The following is a 23,446-nucleotide window of genomic DNA, read 5'->3' as shown; positions in this document are numbered from 1 at the left end:
AATTAGTTATTGTTTTCTATCGGCTTATGTTAGTGTAGGTTAAATTCATTGGTTGATATAGTTTAAAAAAAATGTTGGGCAGTTATAATTTAATTTGTTTAATGTTAATTATGTTTATTTAATGTTTGTTTTTATTTTGTTTAGTAATATGATTAAAATGTATGCTTTAATATTTTTTTTTAAATAAAATTATTTTTATTGGCCTTTTCTCTAATTAAGGACATCACATCAGTATCGGTGACATTGATATAAGAAGATATATTACATACATTCTACACCTTGACATAAGGCTGAATACCGTCGTGGTCTATAGCCTCCCATACAGTCCCAAAGTTGGCGGTGTTTCTAAGGAGCGAGTGGTGAGGCAGTATCGACATTCATGCAAGACAGTCTGTGTTGTGTGTTTTGCGTTGGGATGTGAGGCGCACTCTCGCTATTAACCCTATATCATAGGGGTTGTTTTGTGCCAGTAATGATAAGAACTTGAACGAACCCGGGAGGTAGAACTGGGATACACTGTGTCATATATTGCTCCATTTGGTGGTAGCCACCTGAGTGTTGCAGTATGACATGGTGGCTAGTTAGGCATGAGAAGGGGAAGGGGGAGACTGTGGGGGGTCACGCGTGTGGTAGTGTATCTATGGACACGCTCGTGGCTGTCATTTGCGACCCTTCGGGCACCTGGCTCCTCCAAGAGTCACCCTGAGTTGCCGCAGAGGCCGTGAGTGCCATTGGAGAACTGGTAGTCTGAATCCCAGCATCGTCAGTGTTTCCTGTACAAAGGAATGGAATATCATGGCCCATGGCATAGATATTGGATGCTTACAGGTTCCCTTAACCTCCTCTGTTCGGAGCACTTCCTCCTCTGCTGTGCACCACTTCTTGACTGCTCCCACCCATGCCGTCTGAGGGGGACCGCCGGTGCTTTCCAATGCATAGCTATGCACTGCTTAGCCAGTAGGAGCACCAAGGACGCAAAGCGCATTTCCACTTTCACGTTTTTGCAGCACTTGCAGATTCCAAGAGCACTGGCCTCCCATGTGTCTAGGTCTGGGATTTCTGTGACTGTCCTGAGGGTGGTATGAACTGTGTCCCAATAGATACTGAGCGTTGGACAATTCCAAAGCATGTTCTGGAATGAAGCAATGGCCTCTGGGCACCTGGGACAGGTGAAGGAGCTATCTGGGAAGTACTTCTGTAGCTCCTCGAGGGTAAGTTATGCCCGGTGCAAAATGTGCAGCAGTAAATCGATAGTTACGGGACACTTTTTTGGGAAATTCCAAGGCGTGAGCCCATCCCTTATCGTGAAGTGGTCTGCGGAAGTCCGTTTCCCATTTTTCCCGGAGGGGTGCAAAGGTGGGCTGCTTAAAGCTCCGTATTGCTTTATATATCCAAGTGACTAGATGGCGCCCTGGGCCCATCTGCAGTAACACATGGATTACCGGGTGCGTGGGAGGTTCTGTGTCTATTATGTGCCATATTTTACGTCAGTCTTCCAGTAACTGCCTGTGTAAAAGGAATTGTCCTCTAGGGAGGATGCGTTAATAAATGTTATATGTTTTTTAAGTGTTATACATATATGTCTTTATGATAGTTGTGATTTTTTTATGTTGTAGTATTTATTTGTTTTTTACCTGTATGTGTATTTGTTTGTGTTTTAGTTTTATTAATTTTGCACACAAAAAATGTAGTTAATTTTTAATGTTTGATATATGTTATTTGTATCATTGAAAATAGTTTAATTTTATGTTTAAATGTTATTTTGTGTACAGTTCATATGTATTTTATCGATGTATGTGTTGTCAATATTATGCATATCGATGTTTTTGTTGTAATATATGTTATTTTATCGATATTTTTGTGCTCTTTTTTTGTTGTCAATATTTTCGTCAGCATAATATTGTTTTACAATATGTGTGTCGATATGTTTGTACACAATATTAGTGACTCAATAATTTTGTAGGTAGATATTATAGGAGTCGATGTTCTGCCAATGATCCCATAGAGGATGATGGGGTCATGGTGCCAGATGACAAGATATGTTTCGAACATTCCGATCACAAATCGGATAAAAGGTATGAGACATTTACTGCACCTGGAAGATACCGACACTGCAGGGTAATATTTCTACTGTTTCTGGTGAATACCTCCTTTTCAGAGCTCACCTCCAAATGGGCGCTAATATGCAGAATGCGGTGTCTACCACACCAAATTTTATCTCGGTAACTACATGCCATGTTGCCCTCAGTACATTTTGGAAGGGTTTACCAAGAAAATTACCTGGAAAAATGCCCCAGAGCTGAGTTTATCTCAGTAAACTCTGCAATACTTGAAATTCCAAAAACTGTGCAAATGTGGTTGCAAAGACATTGGAATTTTACAGTCTACTTGTGATCCAGACCTAAGTAGACTGGGAGAATGATAAGGGTTTGCAGGGTTAACAAACAACTTGTAGGTTTACTTCTGTGGATCACTGACATAATATTGATGCATACAATATCACAACACAAAAATATTGTAAAATAAATATAGTTCACAAAAATATTGCCTGCCTATACTTGAATAATAAAACTACAAATATCTTTTAAATTTGAAACTCACTTCAATAGCTAGTAAAAAGAAACCTAACAACATCATACATCACTTGCAACACTCTACATGCCCCTGGAAGATACCAAGACATAGAAGTACTTGAACATTTAACAATAACATACAACAAGGAACCTTTCCTTTTTATAAAACGAATCCTAATATTCTCTACAGCAATTAGCTTACTAAATCTAAGCCATTTTCAATTCTGGATGATAAATGGGACTTTCAAAATGTGACCCAAACCATTCACTCAGATATAGACCATACATGGCGAATATCAAAACACACAAATCTATTTTATACATGTCCTACTACCTAACAAACAAAGCAGCACTTACTACAAATTCTTGAACCACATTAAACATAAGACACATAACTACTACTCCCCAAAAGAAATCATAGGGCCTAATTACTGCTTTTGGCGGTGCATGAGCGGACGGCACGCCACTGCCGTGCCCCCGCATCGCCAAGAGTCACTGCCACCCGCCCGCCAGATTACAAGTAATATTGTCATCTGGTAGGCGGGCTGTGTGGCGGTCCTGCGGCAGTACTGTTTAAAGGCTCATTGTGAGCCTTCAACTGCACTGCTGCTGGACTGCCAGTGCACGTTCCTGCAAGGGCAGGAATGCACCATGTGTGCATCCTTCTTGTGCAGGAACTGGGGTGCAAAACTACAGAGGGGCACAACATGTGCCCCCCTGCATGCATCCCTGTACACAGGGGCAAGAAGGGGCCCTTTAGGTCACCCTTTCTTTCCTCACCACCAACAGTTACATGGAGGAAGAACCTAAATGACACAGCTGGCAGTGAGGAAAGTCGTAATATGCCTGGCGGTTGCTTAGGACACCACCAAGCATATTGTGGCCCTCAGACCAACACAGGACCGCCAGGGAACGCGGTTGCAGCGTTGCAATGGTGGTCACCATAACAAACTTGGGCCTACTGTAGTATCTGTAAGCTTTCCCACAGGGCATACATCAGGGATACAGTGTTAAAATGATAAATATGTACACAATTACCATTGGTAAAACAATATACAACACCTCTTAAAAGGACCTAACAAGAGTTACCGCAGAGCAAATCTTCTACCCCATGCGTTTCTCAGATGGGGCAGCCAACACGAAAACCCTGGTCTAAAGTAATTCAACAAGATTCTGTTAAACAAAATACCTGTCTACAAACTATACACAGTTTAGTACAGTGCAACATGGTGTAATAACAATCCACCTTGACATGCCTATTGGCTTTAACATATTATTTTCACAATAAATAGGCCAGACCACTTTGTCATAAATGTCAATAATAAACAGGACAGGACTAAAGCTTTGATAGTTGGCTAGTCACCACAACCAACCCAGTCCTACTGTGCTGAGCATAAGTTATCCTAAAAAGACAAAAGTGCAATACAAGCATTCTTGTTCAGGGGAAGATGGCAGCTTCTGCCCGTTCAAATGCTGCACTCAGGGCCATCAAGATCTGGGCAGAGCCAAGCACCGCCCTCGGTGGTGCCTCCTAAAGCTCCTTTTCTGTATCACATACGCAGGACCACTGCACTGACATGCCAGAGCTACAATATGACTTATATCAGCAGAGCACTTACATCAGAGCATTCATTGAGCCCACTGCTGGGGCGGGAGAGAGGGTTTACTGGAAGCACAGAGTGAGTGATCTAGATTGAGGGGAAAGAAAGATAGTGTTGAACATAGCGACTGGATGATCTTCATTGAATCGTTATCTGTACATAGCTCCATATCAGGGTTCATCAGTAAGGAATCTGGGCAAACAACCCTAAAAATGATGTCTGGTCAAACAATCCTAAAAATGCTGTCTGGGCGAACAACCCTAACATGATGTCTGGGCGAACAACCCTAAAAATGATGTCTTGTCGAACAACCTTAAAAATGATGTCTGGGCGAACAACCCTAAAAATAATGTCTTGTCGAACAACCTTAAAAATGATGTCTGGGCGAACAACCCTAAAAATGATGTCTGGGCGAACAACCTTAAAAATGATGTCTGGGCGAACAACCCTAAAAATGATGTCTGGGCGAACAACCCTAAAAATTATGTCTGGGCGAACAACCCTAAAAATTATGTCTGGGCGAACAACTCTAAAAATTATGTCTGGGCGAACAACGTTAAAAATGATGTCTGGGCGAACAACCCTAAAAATTATATCTGGGCGAACAACTCTAAAAATTATGTCTGGGCGAACAACGTTAAGAGATAACACAAATGCACTGTTGTACAACTGCCAATGTATATGCCACTTTTATTTTTCAATAAAATCTCTAAATCAAAAAAAAAAAAAAAAAATTATGTCTAGACGAACAATCCTAAAATTGAAGTCCAATAAATGTCAATGCGTGTGTTTTCCTTTGTTGACAGATCGTCTATAATAACGCAGTCTGCTGATTAAGTTCGAACAGCTTTGAATAAATTAGGCACTTTCCACCAGAGCTCGAGTCGGGGTAAACGCAGTTACACAGCGTCCCCACACTCTTTTTACAGGGTGACGCTGTCCCCCCTGCCAAGAAGCTGGGCCCCACAGAAATAAGCTGAACGTGTCCCGGTGTAATTTTAAGACACCGGGACACGTTCAGCACGTGACGTCATTAGGTCATTTGCATATTGTCAGTCCCCCCACTTCTTTTTATAGGACTTGTGCCCTGGTTTCCACAGTCATTCTAAAACCACTGAGACCGTGGTGATTAGTAGCCAGTCTCCTGCATAGAAGTAAGTGCACATACATGTCAGAGTTCAAAGCAGACTGGCCACAATGCCTTCCTATAAACAGAATCTGTCTGCACGCGGTAATATCACACGGTAACATGACGAGATAACGAGCAGCCTGTGGGCAAGAGGACTTTCTTCATGGCAAAGTCACCATAGTTATGTCGGTTGCATGTCTCTCTGCCTGTGTTAGATGATACTGGTGGAAAGAGAAGGCTGCTTGCTGTTTTTCATCTGTTTCTTTTTTTAATATAATCTTAAAATTACTTCCACATTTTATAGAACCCAGAGTAGTAGTTATTTTAATTTCTACAAGCTTTCTACAAGCGCAGTGTTTGGCACTCATCCAGTTTCTTTGCCATTTTGGAACGTTCCAGAAACAAATTACCCACGTTGTTTACTCAGCACTGAAAACGTTTACATTAATTTTTAGTTCGGGCCTTTGACACATCATTAGTTTCACTACAGTCTATTGTTTTCCCCGAACATTAATAATTCGAATAAAAAACTTAATGGGACTGGAGCGCGTGGCGAAGCAAGATGGCCGCTAAGTGAAGAGCTCCGCTCGGTCGAGCCGGCTCGCAGAAGAAGGGTTCTTGTTCAGGCAGCGCTACCCCACAGAAACGATGTTTTCGGTCATCGGAAGTGGCCAGGCACGTTATGGCAAGTTTCTAGACCGAATTGCGTTCTTTTTGGCACGTAATTAGATGAACTTGCTTTCTTCAGGTTGCGGCTGCCCTTTTAGTTGCATTCCTACGCAGCATTTCTTGACCTCATGTTGCAACGATGCTTTCTGGACATTTATAGCTGAAATTTTTTCCTTATTCAGAGGAGTATTCCTTCTTCAACCTATGCTACGTTATATTTATGTTTTTTTTTAACTCTCCCTCGTGTATTTTGCTTCATGGCTCCCCTGAGTACTTTCTATGTACTTTTTTGTCAATAGACATTCCAATATATATGGCGAGGAGTGGTTTGCGTGCACTTTTTTCATAACGTCCCCAGTCTGCACAGATTATACGATCTAATCTCCCGTTATTTGGTCATTTTTGTGCTGCTGGGTTTTTTCTTTCATCAATATCTCGCTGTTTCTTCTGGTGCACACTTTCAATACCTCACATTTCAACGTCTTCATTGCTGTATTGTGCTGAGGAATTGTCATTTCTCTATTGAATGGATTATTGGTTGTGCATCATACTTTCTTTTTAACCTCTTCTTCACATTAATACTGTTTCCGCTGCTGCTTTCAATTTGCACTTATCTGCAACTTTTCAGTTGAGATATTTTCCACCTGAAGTTTTTCTGTTGTGATTTTTTTAGCATGGATTCCACGCATTCAAATAAAGCTCATGGGACCTCCTCAGGTTGTCGTAAGGAGCCGGAGACCTCTTCCGGAAAACGTATAAAAAAGGATCCAAATTCACCATCTAATTCACCACTTCCTCTTACTCTGGAGGACATTATGGAAGAATTGCGCCTCATTCATCCTTTCATGACAGACACTGCCGCTACTTTTCAGAGGTGGGATGACAAATGGTCTAGCCTTGATACAAGACTCTCTGATGTAGAACAAAAAATCAGTGATGCTCAGGATGTTGCTGCCACAGTTGAAGCCCTCAGCAAAGAGGTCAGCCAGCTTAAAAAGGTCACGGAGGATTTGAAAAATCGTAACAGGCGCAACAACCTTCGCATATATGGTGTTCCAGAAGGTTCTGAAGGGTCGGACATGATCCAATTTTTGAAAACTCAAGTTCTTCAAATTGTTGGCCTCCCAAAATGTTCGGATTTCAACATTCAACGAGCTCATCGCCTGGGGCCAAAGTCTACATCTCCTACATCTAAACCTAGGGGTATAATTGCTTGCTTTCTCCTTTACTCAGACCTTATGATGATTCTTCATGCTGCCAAACAACATAAGCAGATGTATTGGTCTGGTCACAAAGTTTTCTTCACCCAAGATGTTTCCAAACCTACTTCTACCCGTCGGAAGGAATTCCTAGATCTCAGACCTGCGTTGAGATCCATGAATGCACGCTATGGTTTAATCCATCCATGCTTTTTCAAAGTGACATATAAAAACAGAACCTTTAGTTTTGAAGATCCTGCTGACCTACAGAAATTCATTCATACTCACAAAGGAGAGCTTATGGAATTGAGCTAACCCTAGCTGTTCGGTTAAGGACTTATTTTGTGTTTCGTTCAATTTACTTCAGTACGCAAAATGCAGCTATAATGTTTCATTTGTTCATCTTTTTTCATGTCTTGCAGGCTTCCCCTCTGCAGTTTTGTTGTCGAAGATTTCCATCCGTGTTATCCTAGTGTTTGTTATGTTCATTCCATCCCGCTGCTGTTCTCCCTAGATGTTTGGTAAGTTCCCTTCATTTGTCTCACTTGGTTGCCTTCAGTCTTTGGACTTTCCTTTCCTTTGTTTTCTGGTATTGTATGGCAACCTGTACTCTTCGGTGTCTTTTGTTCGTGCGGTTGTCTTGTTTCTCGCTGCCCCCCTCCCACGTTAATGTTTTTTGTTCAGTTGTCCTTCATGGCTAAGGTTGCTTGGCTTTTTGCCATCCTCCTTTTGATGTCATTTTCTGGGGGACCCGGTCCCCCCTTGCCCTCTTCTCTACCCTATTTAACGTCTTCTCTTTATTTTCTCTCTTCCCTTACCTTCTTTTCCCTATTCCCTTCTTTGTTATCTCTGTCTACTCATTTTATCATGTTTTTGTGGAGGTCGTTCCTCTCTTTCTTTACTCTCTCTGGCAACATTTCTCTTATTTATCCCTTTCTACATTTACTTCTCTTTCTTTTTCAATCTATGACCTTTTATAGTCCATTGGACCTGTTCTGGTTCTTTTTCCAATGGTGGCCATACGGACCATTTTTCTCTCCTTTTGCTCTTTTTTGTTCTCAATACTTTTTTAACAACAATCTTTCAACCTTTTCCTCTCCTCTCTTACTCTTTCCTGACTGTTCTTCATATTTTTGCCAATTCACACTCTATTTTCAGGAATTAATTGTTTACGCATTATCTCTTGGAATGTCAAAGGTATTCATAACCCTATCAAAAAGCAATGTGTTTTATCTCATTTAGCGAGACTGAAATGTCAAATTGCTTTATTACAAGAAACGCATCTTACTTTACAAGATCTGTCTTCACTGCGTAAACAATGGGTAGGAGAAGCCTTCTGCTCTCCAGCGGTTAATAATAAGAATGGTGTTGTAATTTTGTTTCATAAATCACTGACTGTTCAGTTACAAAATGAGTTTCTTGACACTAATGGTAGATGGTTGATGTTATTGTTAACAATGTACAACTTTCCTTTTGTAATGTTTATGGCCCTAACGGTTTCTCCTCACTTCTTTCCTCACATGCAACTGATGATTTAATTGTGGGTGGCGATTGTAACCAACTCATGGATCCCTTTTTGGACCGGAAATCTCAAACAAAATATGTTCCCAATAAGATGCAAAAATCCTTTTACAAAACCTTTTCTTCCAGAGGTCTTATAGACGCCTGGAGAGTATCCCATCCTGATTCACTTGAATTCTCCTTTTTATTCTCCAGTGCATGCATCACACTCCCGTATTGACTATATTTTCCTTACTCAACATGCTTTTCAATTTATGACCAACTCAGAAATAGGTTCTATTCTTATTTCAGACCACGCCCCTGTTATTTTGGACATGGATTACCCCTCACCTTCTCCCGCCTCTAGACGCTGGAGCTTTAATAACTCTCTTCTCCTAGATTCCCAGTTCACTGAACACTTTAAGCTTTTCATGGAAGAATTCTTCCATAACAATCTTAATTCTACCTTGGATTTTCACTTTATTTGGGATGTCTTCAAGGCTGCCGCTAGAGGTTGTATTATTGATTTTGTTTCTCGAAAGAGGAAAAAGGCCCTCTCACAATCATCTCAAGTCCTCAAACAAATTAAAGAGCTTGAGCACCTTTAATTCACCACTAACTCCTCTGACACACTATCTTCTCTTATCAAGGTGAAAATACAATATAATAAACACTCCTGGGACTCTGCTTCCAATAACCTTCTCAAATTTAATGCTAAAATGTATGGAGGGCGTAACAAGGCAGGTAAATCACTTGCAAACTATCTTAAAATCAAAAAGCAAAAATCTAAGATTATAACCATTAAGGACTCTCAGGGAGTTTGTAAGTCCACTGATGCTAAAATCCTTGATTGTTTTGTCCAATGCTACTCATCCCTCTATACTTCAGAGTCCAGTCCTTCCTCCGCACAAATTGACTCTTTCTTTCAATCCATTCCCAAATCTCCTGACAATCCCGTGGATCTCTCATCCCTTGATATTCCTATCTCAGAGAAAGAAATACTTAATGCTATTACTCTTCTGCTGAAAGACAAAACGTCTGGTCCTGATGGTTTTACTGTGCATTTTTATCTCCACTTTAAGAGTGTCTTAGTACCACACTTACTTTCCTTAATCAACCACTTTCTTGCTAAACGGGAATCCAGGGGATCTTTCACACAGGCAAAGCTTTGCCTAATTCCTAAAAAAGATAAAGATCCCTCCCTCTGCAAAAATTTATCAATACAGATTGTAAAATTTACGCCAAAGTTCTAGCCATTCGTATTAACAAAGTCATCCCTGATCTTGTCAACATCTATAAGTCTGGATTTGTCAAGGGTAGATCTATTACTGATAATTTGAGAACTCTCCTTAATATCTTACACCTTGCTTCAAAGATGGACTCCCCTATCGCAGCTATTACATTAGACGTTGAAAAAGCCTTTGATAGGGTCAATTGGGATTTTATGTTTGATGCATTGAGATGGCATGGTTTTAGCCCCCCTATTATTCATTATATTCAGCTGCTGTAATTCTGATCCTTATACTTCTATTTGGGTTAATGGTGCTCAATCTAACTATTTTTCCCTTCATAGAGGAACTAGACACGGCTGCCCCTTTCTCCCCTTCTTTTCGCCCTTGCATTAGAACCTTTCTTGGAAAAAATACTGCGTACATCATCCTACAATGGTTTAACTTATAAGAATATTGAAATCAAGTTTACTGCTTATGCAGACGATATTTTACTTCTCTACCTGCACTTTTCTCTTTACTACATGACTATTCCTTAGTTTCTGGTTACAAATTAAATATGGACAAATCTGAAGTCTTACCTCTTAACAAATGTTGCCTCTCTCACATGTTCCAGGGATCTGGCTTTGAATGGAATCCCAAAAATATTAAATGTTTAGGTATTCTTTACGCTATTACTATCATTAAACTCAATCATGAGGATATACTACGAAAAGTGTCCCTACTTATAGAGGATCGGTCCCCCCTCTTCTTATCTTGGTGGGGGAGGCTAGCAACTGCTAAAATGATGATACTTCCAATTGTTAATTTTAACCTCTCGATGCTTCCTATTTCTCTCCCGCACTTTTTCTTCAAAACTGTGAATCGTCTCCAAATGAAATTTCTATGGAATAATCGTACAGCTAGAATTTCTGTCTCTCGCCTCTATCAACCTAAAAATTTAGGTGGGGTTAATTTTCCTAATATTTCTAGATTTCACTCGGTCTTTACTCTCAAACAAATTTGGCCTTTTCTAACAGATCCGTCTTCTACTCCATTAACAGCCTGGAGCTCAATAGAACTCGCACAACTCGCTCCTTTTTCATTCCTTACAGCTACTCGGTTATCTCAACCTCCAAAGAGATTTCTTACTCCCACATTTAAACACTCTAAGGCACTAGCTCTTTCATTGTTTCGCAACTTCCTTTCACCAGCTAACCTTCACCTTTTAACTCCGATTTGGTACACTAAATCCTTGAAGATTAATAACAGAGCGCTTTTCTGGAAAGAATGGATTAACAAAGGTATCATCACCTACGATCAATTACTTAAAGATAACTCCTTGAGAACTTTCCCAGATATCCATGACACTTTTCATCTTTCTAATACACACTCCTCCCAATTTCCTTTGCTTAAACACACCCTAACCTCTATTATTTCTCAGAATGGTTCCCTGACCACCACCGTCCCAACTCCCTCTTCTCCATCAGATTTTTCTACTCCCTTTAGAGCTGCCGCCATTTATAAAATACTTTCTCATCCCACTATTGACAGACTTAAATCCAAACTTGAGCTTTTATGGGAAAGAGACCTAGCTCAAGAATTTCCTCTTCAGGTTTGGGACACTATTTGGTCTAAAATACATACTGTTTCACGTTCTGCCAGCACCACACAGACTTTTTTTTTTACAATAGACTTTTTTTACTCCCTCTGATTTACATAAATTCAAGTTAATAGATTCCAAAAAATGTTGGTCCTGCTCGCATGTTAGTAGCGATTTTAATCGCATGTTTTTTCATTGCCCGTTGGTCCAGTCCCTTTGGTCTCGCATCTGATAAAAATTAAATGACATCTTAGCCTCAGACTATCCCTTTGAGATTGTGCATATTTTTTTGGGCGACTCTTCACCCATTTGGAATGTTCCTTGTAACGTACGTACATTTATAAATCTTTATATAGCTATTTCTTTCCAGATGATTACGACCAACTGGAAAGATACTTCAACTATTTCATATAATGCTTGGTGGAACCTGTTATGTCACCACCACAGGCTTGATCATGCTTTTGTCACCACTGTTCCTTTATTAATCAAAAGAGATTGTTATGGTTGCCTTTAACTAATTTCCTTTCCAGACATGTTCCCTGAATTTTTCCTTTTACTCCCTTATCTTTCAATTATGTTTATTAATGGATTTCATTTGTACTTCCTTATAGCTATTTCCAATATTGAATTTGTATTCTAAGTTGCCCTCCTTTTCCTCCTCCCCTTCCCCTTTTATTTCTCTTTCTCCTCTCCCTCCCACAAAACAAAAAACTATAAAAGCTTTGTTTCTTAGTATGTTTATATATCCCTTTGGGGGAATGCATTATATACTGTTCCATTTTAATATTCCCCTATCTCTTTTAGTTGACACTTGTTTTTGTACTGATGTTTTACTTTGCATATCTTATTTAATAAAGCTTTCTAAACTTAAAAAAACTTAATGGGACTTTTGGTGAGTGGGCTTCAACCATTGGTCTGTTTAATTGACATCAACATTTGACTTCCACCAACCACAACATATAGCCTGAGTCAACGGGTTGGACTACTTTACCAATTCGCACAAAACCTGTTTTAAAACAGATTTTTACTGAATGATGTTCACAATTAAATCTATGTTGTCCAGTTCACAGTCCACGTTCTGAGAGAACGAGCACTGTTCACCAAGATTCGCCTTGTTTTAACAGCTATGTTCCAGGGCAAAGCTACGGACAACAGCTATTGTCACGTGGTTGGGGGAGGAGCCACCACAACCTGGGTCTATGCCAGGTGCGTGGGCACATGCGTTGAATTAGTCCGGAGAGGTAGACTGATATTGAAGAATGCTGGCTACTCTCGTTAAATAGTAAAATAGGGTTAAACAGTCAGAACTCAGGTCAGCGTAGCAACTTTGCTGGATTACTTTCTTAACATTGTAGTTAATGCTTTAACCCTTCAAGAGCCATAATGCAGCAGCCAGATGAATAAATGAATCTCACACTGCAATTTATTGCATTTGCTATTCTTTAGCCCATACCCTAATGCGAGGAAACTGTAACGTGACAGACCCACTCACGTACTATGATGTATATTTTGAAAGGGATAAATATATATATTTTGAGCACTTTGGGCCTCATTTACAAGGCCACTGTGTCACCAGTGCGTCTTTTTCTTTGACGCACCATTGTCGCAGTGTACCTGCCCATATTTACAAGGCCAGGTAAAGTCACCCTGCCTGACTTTTCACAGCCTTGTGAATATGGCTCCCTTTCAGGCATTACTCTGCATGAAAGAGGCGTACCATGGGTGTTGCTGTAGGTGTTCCATGCAACTTCCACGGAGCCCTGCTGTGATGAGTTCCCAACATGGACAGCTCACCCGGACTCCCTCAAAATGGCGGACAAGATGCTCCACGGAGGAAGTAGAATGAACAGTCCAGATGCCTTTGTTGGATCCCACAGGACGGAAGCAGTAAGCTCCGGAGGAGGGGCTAAAAACGCTGTCTTCGAGTTACGGGAGGAGTGCGAGGAGGTGAAGGAGGAGAAGACCGGGAGAGAAGACGTGTGAAAAATAAATACAAACTTGGTGAACATTATCGGCGCCATCTTGCCCCTTTCCAAGCCCATTCGTGCGCGTAAGCGGCAGCCATTTTGAGCGCCATGGCCTCCCTGCCCCTCGCTGATAGCCAGCGCGTCTCTCTCTCTCTCTTAACCTCGCAAGCATTCCCCCGCACGCTGACAACCCCCGCTCTCTCATGCCTTGGGTCATAAACCCCTCTTCAGCGCAGCTTCACCACGGAATCCCATCTTGTTCCCAGCGCGACACCTCCCCTCATTCCTTTCATGGCCTCAAACCCTTTTGATGCAAACCCCCTTTTCCTGTGTCCCCGTTTGTCTTCCCTGTTCCCAGGCCGCCACCTGGCTCTGCGGATACTGTTTATTACCCCGTACAGTAGGAAGCTTCCCCTCCCCATCAAAAGACCCCCGAACCGATCAAAGCCCCCACCCCATGAGATCCGATCAACCCCATGCATTCCGTGAATCGGCGGAATGCCCTGCTGTGCGACAACCATCACCTGTTGTGACCGGGGTGGGGAATCCAACTGTAAATGTATGTGGGAACGGGTCTGAAGGGGAGATTCCGAGGATGTTCTTTCAAGTACTAAAGTATTGCGAGAATGTGTTATGTGCAATAAAGGTCATAAACCCTAGTATAAGAGGCCAGGCCTCAGAGATGTGGTTAGAGCACCTCGTGACGATACTTGCTGTCTGAATTGATGTGTTCTCCTCCGGAGAGAATAAAATCCTCGTTTCCCGCCTTCCAGTCTCCAGCGCCTGCTTCTTCATTGATTAATATTGGTGGGTCATAGAGGCGATACCGCCGGGCAACATAAAAGGGTCTTTGGTTACCGGTTGTCTTTGGAACCCCATTTTAACAATTGGCGTCCCAAACGTGGGGCCCATCAGCGACTCGTGGATCCAGTGGGAGAGGTCCCGACGACAGAGTGAACGACTGCAACGATCGGAAGGTACCCTGTCCGATAGACCCTCGTCTGACAGCCGATCATCCGAACTTCACTGGTTCCGAACAGACCTCTCTCGAGTGATCTGCGGTCCTGACTGGGAACCATCAGGAGTGCCACGAGAATTACGAAGAGAAGAGGACGATCGGGCGCTGGATTCGGAAGACGAGAAACTGTCCATGCGGTCCGGGTAAGGTCGTGTAAACACGACGAATTGCGAAAGTGATAGATAATTGAAAGTGATTGATAATTGTTGAGAAAATACTAGTATTACTTTTTGTTAATTTATTGGAGATTCACTGTCTACAAACGGAGAAACAACAGGCTCTCCCTTTATAAACAGCGAAGGATAGGTACGCACCCGTCGGACCTATCTTTCTCCCCCACTGAACAATTGCCCCTTCCCCCCATTGATTAACTGTTATAGATTGTTTTCTGGAGATTCTCTGTCTGCAAACAGGGAAAAATAGGTCCCCTCTTTACAGATAGTGAAAGGGTAGGTGACGCGAACCTTTGCGAGCCTACTTATTCTCCCCATTGACCATATTGATTTTTTATTTTTGACCTAACATTGATCGCTCAGAATTGGTTCATGAGGTATTCACTACGCGCAAACAACGTAGAATAGAAATATTCTGTCTAGTCTTTGCGCGCAGTGATAAGATAGGTAGTGCTGACTATTATCCCATTGTGATCCGTCATGCCTGTCTTCTCCCCACTGGTTAGTAGCCTGTTTAGCCCGGACCGCTTATTAGAGATGAACCATCCGGCTCCGCTGGAAGGCACCCCTAATAAGGACATGTTCATGAAGCATGGATTAATTGCTATAGCCTATAGTGAGCTGTGGCATAAATATACGAAAAAGGATCGAGAAAGACAGTGGCCACTGAGAGGATCCTTTAATCTCGACAAAATAGAAACAGTAGAAATAGCCCTTCGTAGGAATGAAACAACACCTATTATGCTCGATAGTCTCGGTATGTGGCGCAAAGAAGCCACGCGACGAAGGGAAGGCGACGAATTCAGAAAAGGTGAGGGGACACGACGGACAACCCTCCAAACGTCTAGTAGGCAAAGGGAAGGGCCAGCGATGGCACAGTCCCGAGGAGTAGACATGAAAAGCGAACGGTGTAAAGGGATGTGCCGACAAGCCAACCCCGGAACACAACGACCCGAAGGTAATCCCCCGACATTACGCACAGGACGAACAGATGTAAAACAAAACCAATGTGCTTTCTGTAAATGTCTTGGACACTGGAAAGCCCAATGCCCGACTCTGCAAAGCATAGGTAAGAATGGAGGGTTGACAGAAAGGACGGACCGACAGAAAGGAAAAGGACGTGAGATAAAAACCAATCAGACTAGTGCAGACAGAACAGACAGGACCACCCCGTTTGATTATGCTAGGTGGCACAGATTTCGTCAGACCAATTTTAACGACATGTTAGAGTTCTGGGACTGATTGCTCCCTGTTGCTCCCCCACTCTGAAAAACAAACACAACTGCAGGTCAGTGTAGACAACCCCCCGTTAGAGAAAAGACTCAAGAAAGCCAAGCGTCTATTATATAACTTAGGATTTAATTACGGTAAAACACACAACCAACAGTAAATAGAATAACTAGTAGAACTCTCTAAAAAACAAACTTTACTAATAGGAAAAATACAAAACATATTATGCTCACTCCGGAAGTCTTCCAATGTAACAGTTCGATGGTCCCGCCCATCCGAAACACATAGCACGTGTGGGGCGGGGCCTGCCAGCAACGATGGGCCAAAAAGAGATCGCTGGCGAGAAGGTACTGGAGACTCCACACAGCAGGCAATGAAATGGTCTTCCCATACTACCCTTCCAGGGATGGCGTCCCCCGGACCGCGAGTAGGGAGGGGGCGGATGAAAATGACCCCCTCCCTTGTATCTCCTGGTCCGGCCATCACGAATTTCTCCATCGAACGGATGCAGGGTGGGCAGGGAGGAAGAGGCGACGCGGACGAGCCTCTTCCACCTCCACAGGTAGGAGGCTTCCCTGCCCTGGCCCGACGCCGATGTCCTCCAGCCGGGCGACGGCCATATATTTCCGCAACACAGGACATACAATGCCCGACTGGTATATTTTCTCAGCACAGGACATACAAGACCCGGCTGGTATACTTTCATAGTACAGGACACACAATGTCCGACGGGCATATTTACGGAGCACCGGATGTACAGTGGTCCCCCAAGAGTCGGAATCAGGGGTGTAGGGTGGTCATCATGTGCGCCCCTGATTCCAAGGGACGGTGTAGGATGCGCCGGGAGAGGGAGACGGCACGGGTGAGCCTCCCTCACCTCCCCAGATGAAGGCTCCACTGCTGCACCCTGGCGCCCCGAACCAAAATGTCCTGCTCCAGCAACATGATGCTCTGTCTTTCGCCATCACAAGAAGTTTTCTTCCACTCCTGATGGATACGGCAAAGGTGGCTGCCACAGGGTCTCAAAATGGCGTCTGGGCCCTCGAAAGGCGGGTCTAGGCCGCTGGAGTAACTTTGTCCGAAATTGCAACTCGGGCACTTGCCCACCTGGGCGCAAGCCCCCACCATCGACAAACATCCCCTCGACTTTGAAGATTCTACCAAAGTCCCAAGAGCCCTCAGCCCCTTCAGGCTTCCGGTGAGGAACAGTTGCATTGATCTCAAATGAAATAACCACGGCACAGCAACAAGATGGCGGTGCTCTCGTGTCTGCATCAGCTTCCGTCTGAACCACCCAGGAACATTATGGGCTAACGAACTCGAGCAAGTTCCGGCTGAACATCAACATGACCCGGTAAGAGAGACTCTACCCCCTCCCTCTCTTGATTGACGGTCCACACCACCAGCCCCTCTGTTAACACAGTTTTCTTTTGAACTGCCGAAAGGGACTCTGGTCCAACCGCCAATTGTCGGGGATATTTTGCCCCTGATGCTACTTCCGGACTAAACCGGCCTCGCCCAAAATGGCGCTGGTATCAATGGAAACTAACGGATGCCTCGTGGTGTTCCTTAGCTAATGAAACTTGATGTACTAAGATATATATATATATATATATATGAACCATTGCGCACTCGATGTTAAAGGGAGGAGGGTTCACTTGGCGAACATTTAAGAAGGGTTCCGTAAAATGTTGATTTCAATGAACAATTTATTTTTGATATTTGTTGTAACTGATACATAACGTCGCTTATGATGCACACCCGCGGTTTACATCTAGGAAATGTGATTATGATGAGCTTGACTGTGTTTCCATTTATGAACTGAAATGCCCCTGATTCCTTCGTCACGCAATGAAATGTTTTTGGTTACTTGCAAATAATTAATTAGACCATTTTTTACATGTTCTTGTGCTACAAAATAACCCCCTACTGTATGTGCTTCCATCGACGACATGTCAGGCCAAAATATGAATTGCGCTCTCACATTTTACGTACTGAATAATTCTACAAATAAAGGTCTTAAAAAGCTATGGATAGGCATCGCGTACTTTTGTAAATGCGGGTATCGGTGGGAGGGTTTTTCTGTGCGCAACTGTTCTGCTCTTTTTTTAAGGTTATCCGAGAAATGGTTGTTCGGCCCTGGGTTGATGGTCGAATCGAAGGTATGATACGCTGCCTCCAAGATATGCGACTAAGCTCAGGAACTGACGTATGAAGAAGGACCTCGACTTCTGAGAATGGGTAAAGTAAAACGGTGTGATTGATAAAATGTTATAAAGACATGGTGGTCGAAGGTACTAAGGTACAGGGTTGAACGAAGAACTGATATGCCTTAGAACATCACAGCTTTGGGAATGATTTAGGGATCCCGATGACCGGATACATCTACAAAACCGGGTACCTCGCGCTAGGCACCTCTGATTCCTCTTTTTAGCGTTTTCACTACACACGATCCTTAATGCCATCCTCGAACCTCCCCATGAACCACCTATCACATTGCCTGCCCCCATGACTTTAGGAAACCAAAACCCTAAGGGATTATATCCCGAAGAGATAAGTACGAGTATGTGGTAAGTAAAGGACTTTCGTGCCCATACATTTGATGTGTTCGAATGTTGTCCCCCTACCTCCCCCTTTTTTCCCCCTTTTTCCCTCTGCAGGTTACATTAGAATCCCGATTAGAGTATCATAAGGGATCTGGAACCACGTCACGCCCGATGCATGAAGACGGACTAGCGCTGCAAAACGGCACAACAAGGACGCTCTACCCAATGCACGACCTTTTTACCTGATCTAATGCTTTTCTGTCCCAAAACTGCATGCTTTCTACATCCTAACACAGACCCGAAACGTCTAAACGTTAGGTCACGCACTGAATAGCCCAAACAATACACGGTCATTCCCCATGTCACACGTGTACTGTTTGGCCTATTGTCTGTCTCTCTCTCTCTCTCTCTTACTCTCTCTCTCTCTCTCTCTCTCTCTCTCTCTCTCTCTCTCTCTCTCTCACTCACTCTTCCACCCCTCCACACTTTCCCTCTTCCTAGCAACTGGCACCTAATTGGCGAACCTGGTGCACCTCCTGATTGGCCCCAAATACCACAAGTATTTGCACAAATTTGTCCTAAATAAAATTGTATCGGTACCACGTTACTACCTCTCCTTTTCTACTAAAATATGGATGAAATTTAAATTGGCCGATAGGAAAGGGACAGGTAAGACGACTAAGGTTCCCTAAATTTGACCCACTCTCAGGGAACTATTTGTCAGTGGCTTCTATGATAAAATATGTCTGTGGTAATGCGACCATCCCCATTGAAAATTGTCTCCGTACCCCAAGCTGTAAGAAATGATCGAGACACCCCCATCTACCCAAAATGCCCCCAGTTTGGTATCAGCTGCCCTGAACGAGAACTTGAAAAACGCCCCTTGCTCCGATTCGCTGTGTTCCTAATCGTTTTTCATAAGATCCCACCTTCCCCGAGGATAAGTTTAATAATTATCGCAAACCACCCCCCGAGTTTTTTGTAGTAACCAGGTTGCGAGGATTTATATAGAAAGTTAGAAAGATGTATGCAAAGTTAAAAATTAGATCGAAAATCGAAAGACCTCGTTGCTGTAAGCCTTGCTGAAAATAAGATGTTTTGATGCAATGAAGACTTGTTTAGCCTATGTTCATCCCTCAGAAGGTTGCCTATCAGACTATGGTGAATAGCACGTTGCACTTTTTGTAAAATACAAGGCCCTGAAGACCAGCCTAGCCTTGCAAGACTCGTACTAGGGAAATGGGTCTCTGCCAGAAGAACTGACATCTACTATAATAAACATATGACAAATGAACGTAATAATCATCAAAGCGTCAAGGAATTAGCCAACAAAAGGAAGTTGTAAGGAATCCAGCAAATCCATCATCAATTGTTTATACGTAAGCCGCAAAAATCTCAAATGTAGCGAGTGCTTACCCCAGTTGCTTGGTGTTGGGAGAGAAAATAGATTTATGTAATTACCTTTTTTTCTGCAAAATCTCTAAAGACTGTCTTTTCAACACTCATTTAAGGGTATCACTGTCGGAGGGGAAAGAGACCGGATGTGGGAGCACGCGGCCTGACTGCGGATTGTGGAACATCAGCGACGGAGGCCAAGGCGAGACCACAGCAGTAAGAAGTCGCAGGACGGGACACTGTTTCAAACAAAGCTAAGGAAAGGGCTGACCTGAAGCCCCTGCTCTATGATCAACGTGTGCCAAAAAAGTCCCCGCTCTCTGAACATGGTTACGGATCCGCCTGTCGCAAACCCTCCGTCCCCCTGATCTGTTCCCGACTTGGCCTTGCTCCATCCCCTCCTCCTCCGACCTACCATAAGGACTGTTCACACCCGCACCTTTCCACCCGAACTCCCAAGTTCCTCCAAATCCTACTGAGCTACCCAGAGAAGAGTACTCCCTGCGTCAGAAGGGAGGGAGCTCCGACTAAGTAGACCACGAACTATGTTAAATCCCAGAACGGTGACCTAGAACTCCACCAAGGGTCGCCCCCGAAGAAAAGATAAACAAAATCTGTGGTTCTGCCCGCTACCAAGCACCTTGAAGATGATGGAAGCAACAGGAAATGCCCACCACAGAGACTCAAGAAACGAACAGATCTCACAATTCTGGAACAATTGCATTTTCCATTGCGAAATCTATGCTCTGCATTACGGAAGAAGATGCACCTGCTCCAAAACCGTAACGCATTTCTCCTACGAGGTCTGACGAAAACCAAACAGAATGCACCCCTACCCGCAGACCCCCAACGACTCAATCCACATGAACATTTCTGTTGATAGGTAATCCAGGTGCTCAACAGTGCCGACAGAAGACGACAAAGGACAACGAGAACTCTGATATTTTTTCTGTATCTCCTTTCTCTCCCAATCACCATTGGACTGACTATGCACCCGCCGTATACAAAAAGGACTTACTTATATGATAACTTACCAGTTCTTATTCTATGATCTGTACCCAACGCCCTCGCTACGTAATTCTAGTCTGATATTGCATTACGATGACTTTTTCTGCAACCAACTTAACGATGAACCCGCCTACTAAATGATGAGATTTTTCAATATGATGTTTATAATGTGATGTTTATGTACAGTTCTTTCGCCTAAGTCCCCTCTCCCTTACTTATGATCGCTGCATATAGGTGTAGATAGGAAATAGGCCAGCAAGATGTCTTGGAAATGTTAAAGGGAGGACTGTGAAAAATAAATACAAACTTGGTGAACATTATCGGCGCCATCTTGCCCCTTTCCAAGCCCATTCGTGCGCGTAAGCGGCAGCCATTTTGAGCGCCATGGCCTCCCTGCCCCTCGCTGATAGCCAGCGCGTCTCTCTCTCTCTCTTAACCTCGCAAGCATTCCCCCGCACGCTGACAACCCCCGCTCTCTCATGCCTTGGGTCATAAACCCCTCTTCAGCGCAGCTTCACCACGGAATCCCATCTTGTTCCCAGCGCGACACCTCCCCTCATTCCTTTCATGGCCTCAAACCCTTTTGATGCAAACCCCCTTTTCCTGTGTCCCCGTTTGTCTTCCCTGTTCCCAGGCCGCCACCTGGCTCTGCGGATACTGTTTATTACCCCGTACAGTAGGAAGCTTCCCCTCCCCATCAAAAGACCCCCGAACCGATCAAAGCCCCCACCCCATGAGATCCGATCAACCCCATGCATTCCGTGAATCGGCGGAATGCCCTGCTGTGCGACAACCATCACCTGTTGTGACCGGGGTGGGGAATCCAACTGTAAATGTATGTGGGAACGGGTCTGAAGGGGAGATTCCGAGGATGTTCTTTCAAGTACTAAAGTATTGCGAGAATGTGTTATGTGCAATAAAGGTCATAAACCCTAGTATAAGAGGCCAGGCCTCAGAGATGTGGTTAGAGCACCTCGTGACGATACTTGCTGTCTGAATTGATGTGTTCTCCTCCGGAGAGAATAAAATCCTCGTTTCCCGCCTTCCAGTCTCCAGCGCCTGCTTCTTCATTGATTAATATTGGTGGGTCATAGAGGCGATACCGCCGGGCAACATAAAAGGGTCTTTGGTTACCGGTTGTCTTTGGAACCCCATTTTAACAGACGGAGAAGGAAAGCCGGAACAGGAGAAGGCGAAGGTAGAGGAAGCACCACGGCAGCAGGACCACCCCAGACCAGAACCGAAGATCGACGAGGAAAACCGCTCTAGGAGCAGTGCCCTCGAGTCCGGTACTCCTACAGGGGAAGTGGAGGCTGTGACTCCCCTTCCCACGACCCCGGAGGGTCGTGGGCTAAGGCAAGTGCCGGGCTCCTCTTTGTTTTGGGGTTGGTGGATTGGTATACGGGGCACGGCACACTGAAACAAAATCCCCCCCGCCCCTCTTAGGCACTGCACAACTTAGGGTGTAGGTGATGGTGGCACTAACCCCTACAGCATTCGAGAATAGGAGAGAGACCTGACACTTTTGTTTTGTTCATTTTCTTTTTTTCTCTCACTTCCCCATCCGGAGGAGACAGACCTCGGTATTCAGAAAAGGAACAGTTGTGGAGCACCCCACAAACAAGATCATCGAACGAAATAGAAAGAACCCCTCCAGACCTGGAAATGCTTAGAGACAATCCTTTATTTTGAAGACTTTACAACCCAGCCCTTATCCACGCTTATGTCTTTTTTTCTTTCACTTTAATAAAAAGTCATTTGCTCTCCTGACCCACACAAGACTGAAGTATGTATATATATATATATATATATATATATATATATATATATATATATATATATATATATATATATAATCACTGAAAAAACCATAGGTTTCACACCAGTTATAGTTAGGTGGAAATTTTACTCGCATAAAACCATTGAAATTCCCACGTTATAGTTAGTTGGACTCACTATAACTTGCGCGTGCAATGCACTGCTGATGACGTCACATATTTCATCATCATGACATTGTCAGTGACATCACTCATGACATCACTGATGACATCTCAAATTACATCACTGATGACAACATCCTTGTGACAAAGTGGCAGACCTCCTATCAGCATAAAATAACCTTTGACACACACATTCAAAAATAGAAACTAACATTTTCTTAAAAAAGGAGAAACCAATACCAATTACAACAACTTATTAGGTAATTCCAACATCTACATACACATCCACTCATTCACCAACAGTTCTATATAGTCACTCATGCATGTACTTACTCATCATATGTACTCATACACCTATACATCCTGTTACACACTAATACTCATCCATATAGTTACTCACACACAAATTCACACATGCAAATAAACTATCAGAAAAACATGTACTTGATTATACTACTATATACACACCACTGCACATACTTCTACAGAAACTGAAACATATTTACTCTCTTAAACAATCAATTACAAAAAACAAATACTCACTAACCCACCCATACACACAATCATCCACCCATACAGTCTTGCATATATGCTGTCTTCAAAATACATACAAATAGTGAGTCACTCATTCATGCATCTGTGCTCTAAGTAATATCCCCCACCGAACCATACAGACACTGATACTGA

General features: G+C 43.3%; 2 protein-coding genes across 3 annotated transcripts in view; one reads left to right on the top strand and one right to left on the bottom strand.

The window, feature by feature from the left end:
• The window catches only part of SORBS1 (sorbin and SH3 domain containing 1), a 1,099,691-nt gene that overhangs the window by 757,245 nt on the left and 319,000 nt on the right, over nucleotides 1-23,446 (bottom strand). The window lies entirely within an intron of this gene.
• On the top strand, nucleotides 8,138-22,307 carry LOC147711666 (uncharacterized). Its single transcript, XM_086920222.1, has 2 exons — nucleotides 8,138-13,459; nucleotides 21,983-22,307. The coding sequence occupies exon 1, from the start codon at nucleotides 10,460-10,462 to the stop codon at nucleotides 11,591-11,593; it is 1,134 nt and encodes a 377-aa protein (XP_086776348.1). The 5' UTR covers nucleotides 8,138-10,459; the 3' UTR covers nucleotides 11,594-13,459; nucleotides 21,983-22,307.

Source organism: Lissotriton vulgaris, chromosome 5 (genome assembly GCF_964263255.1).
Source record: "Lissotriton vulgaris chromosome 5, aLisVul1.2, whole genome shotgun sequence".
Taxonomy (NCBI): domain Eukaryota; kingdom Metazoa; phylum Chordata; class Amphibia; order Caudata; family Salamandridae; genus Lissotriton; species Lissotriton vulgaris.
Note: the sequence above shows the minus strand (reverse complement) of the source record. Positions and strands in the feature narration are given on the sequence as shown.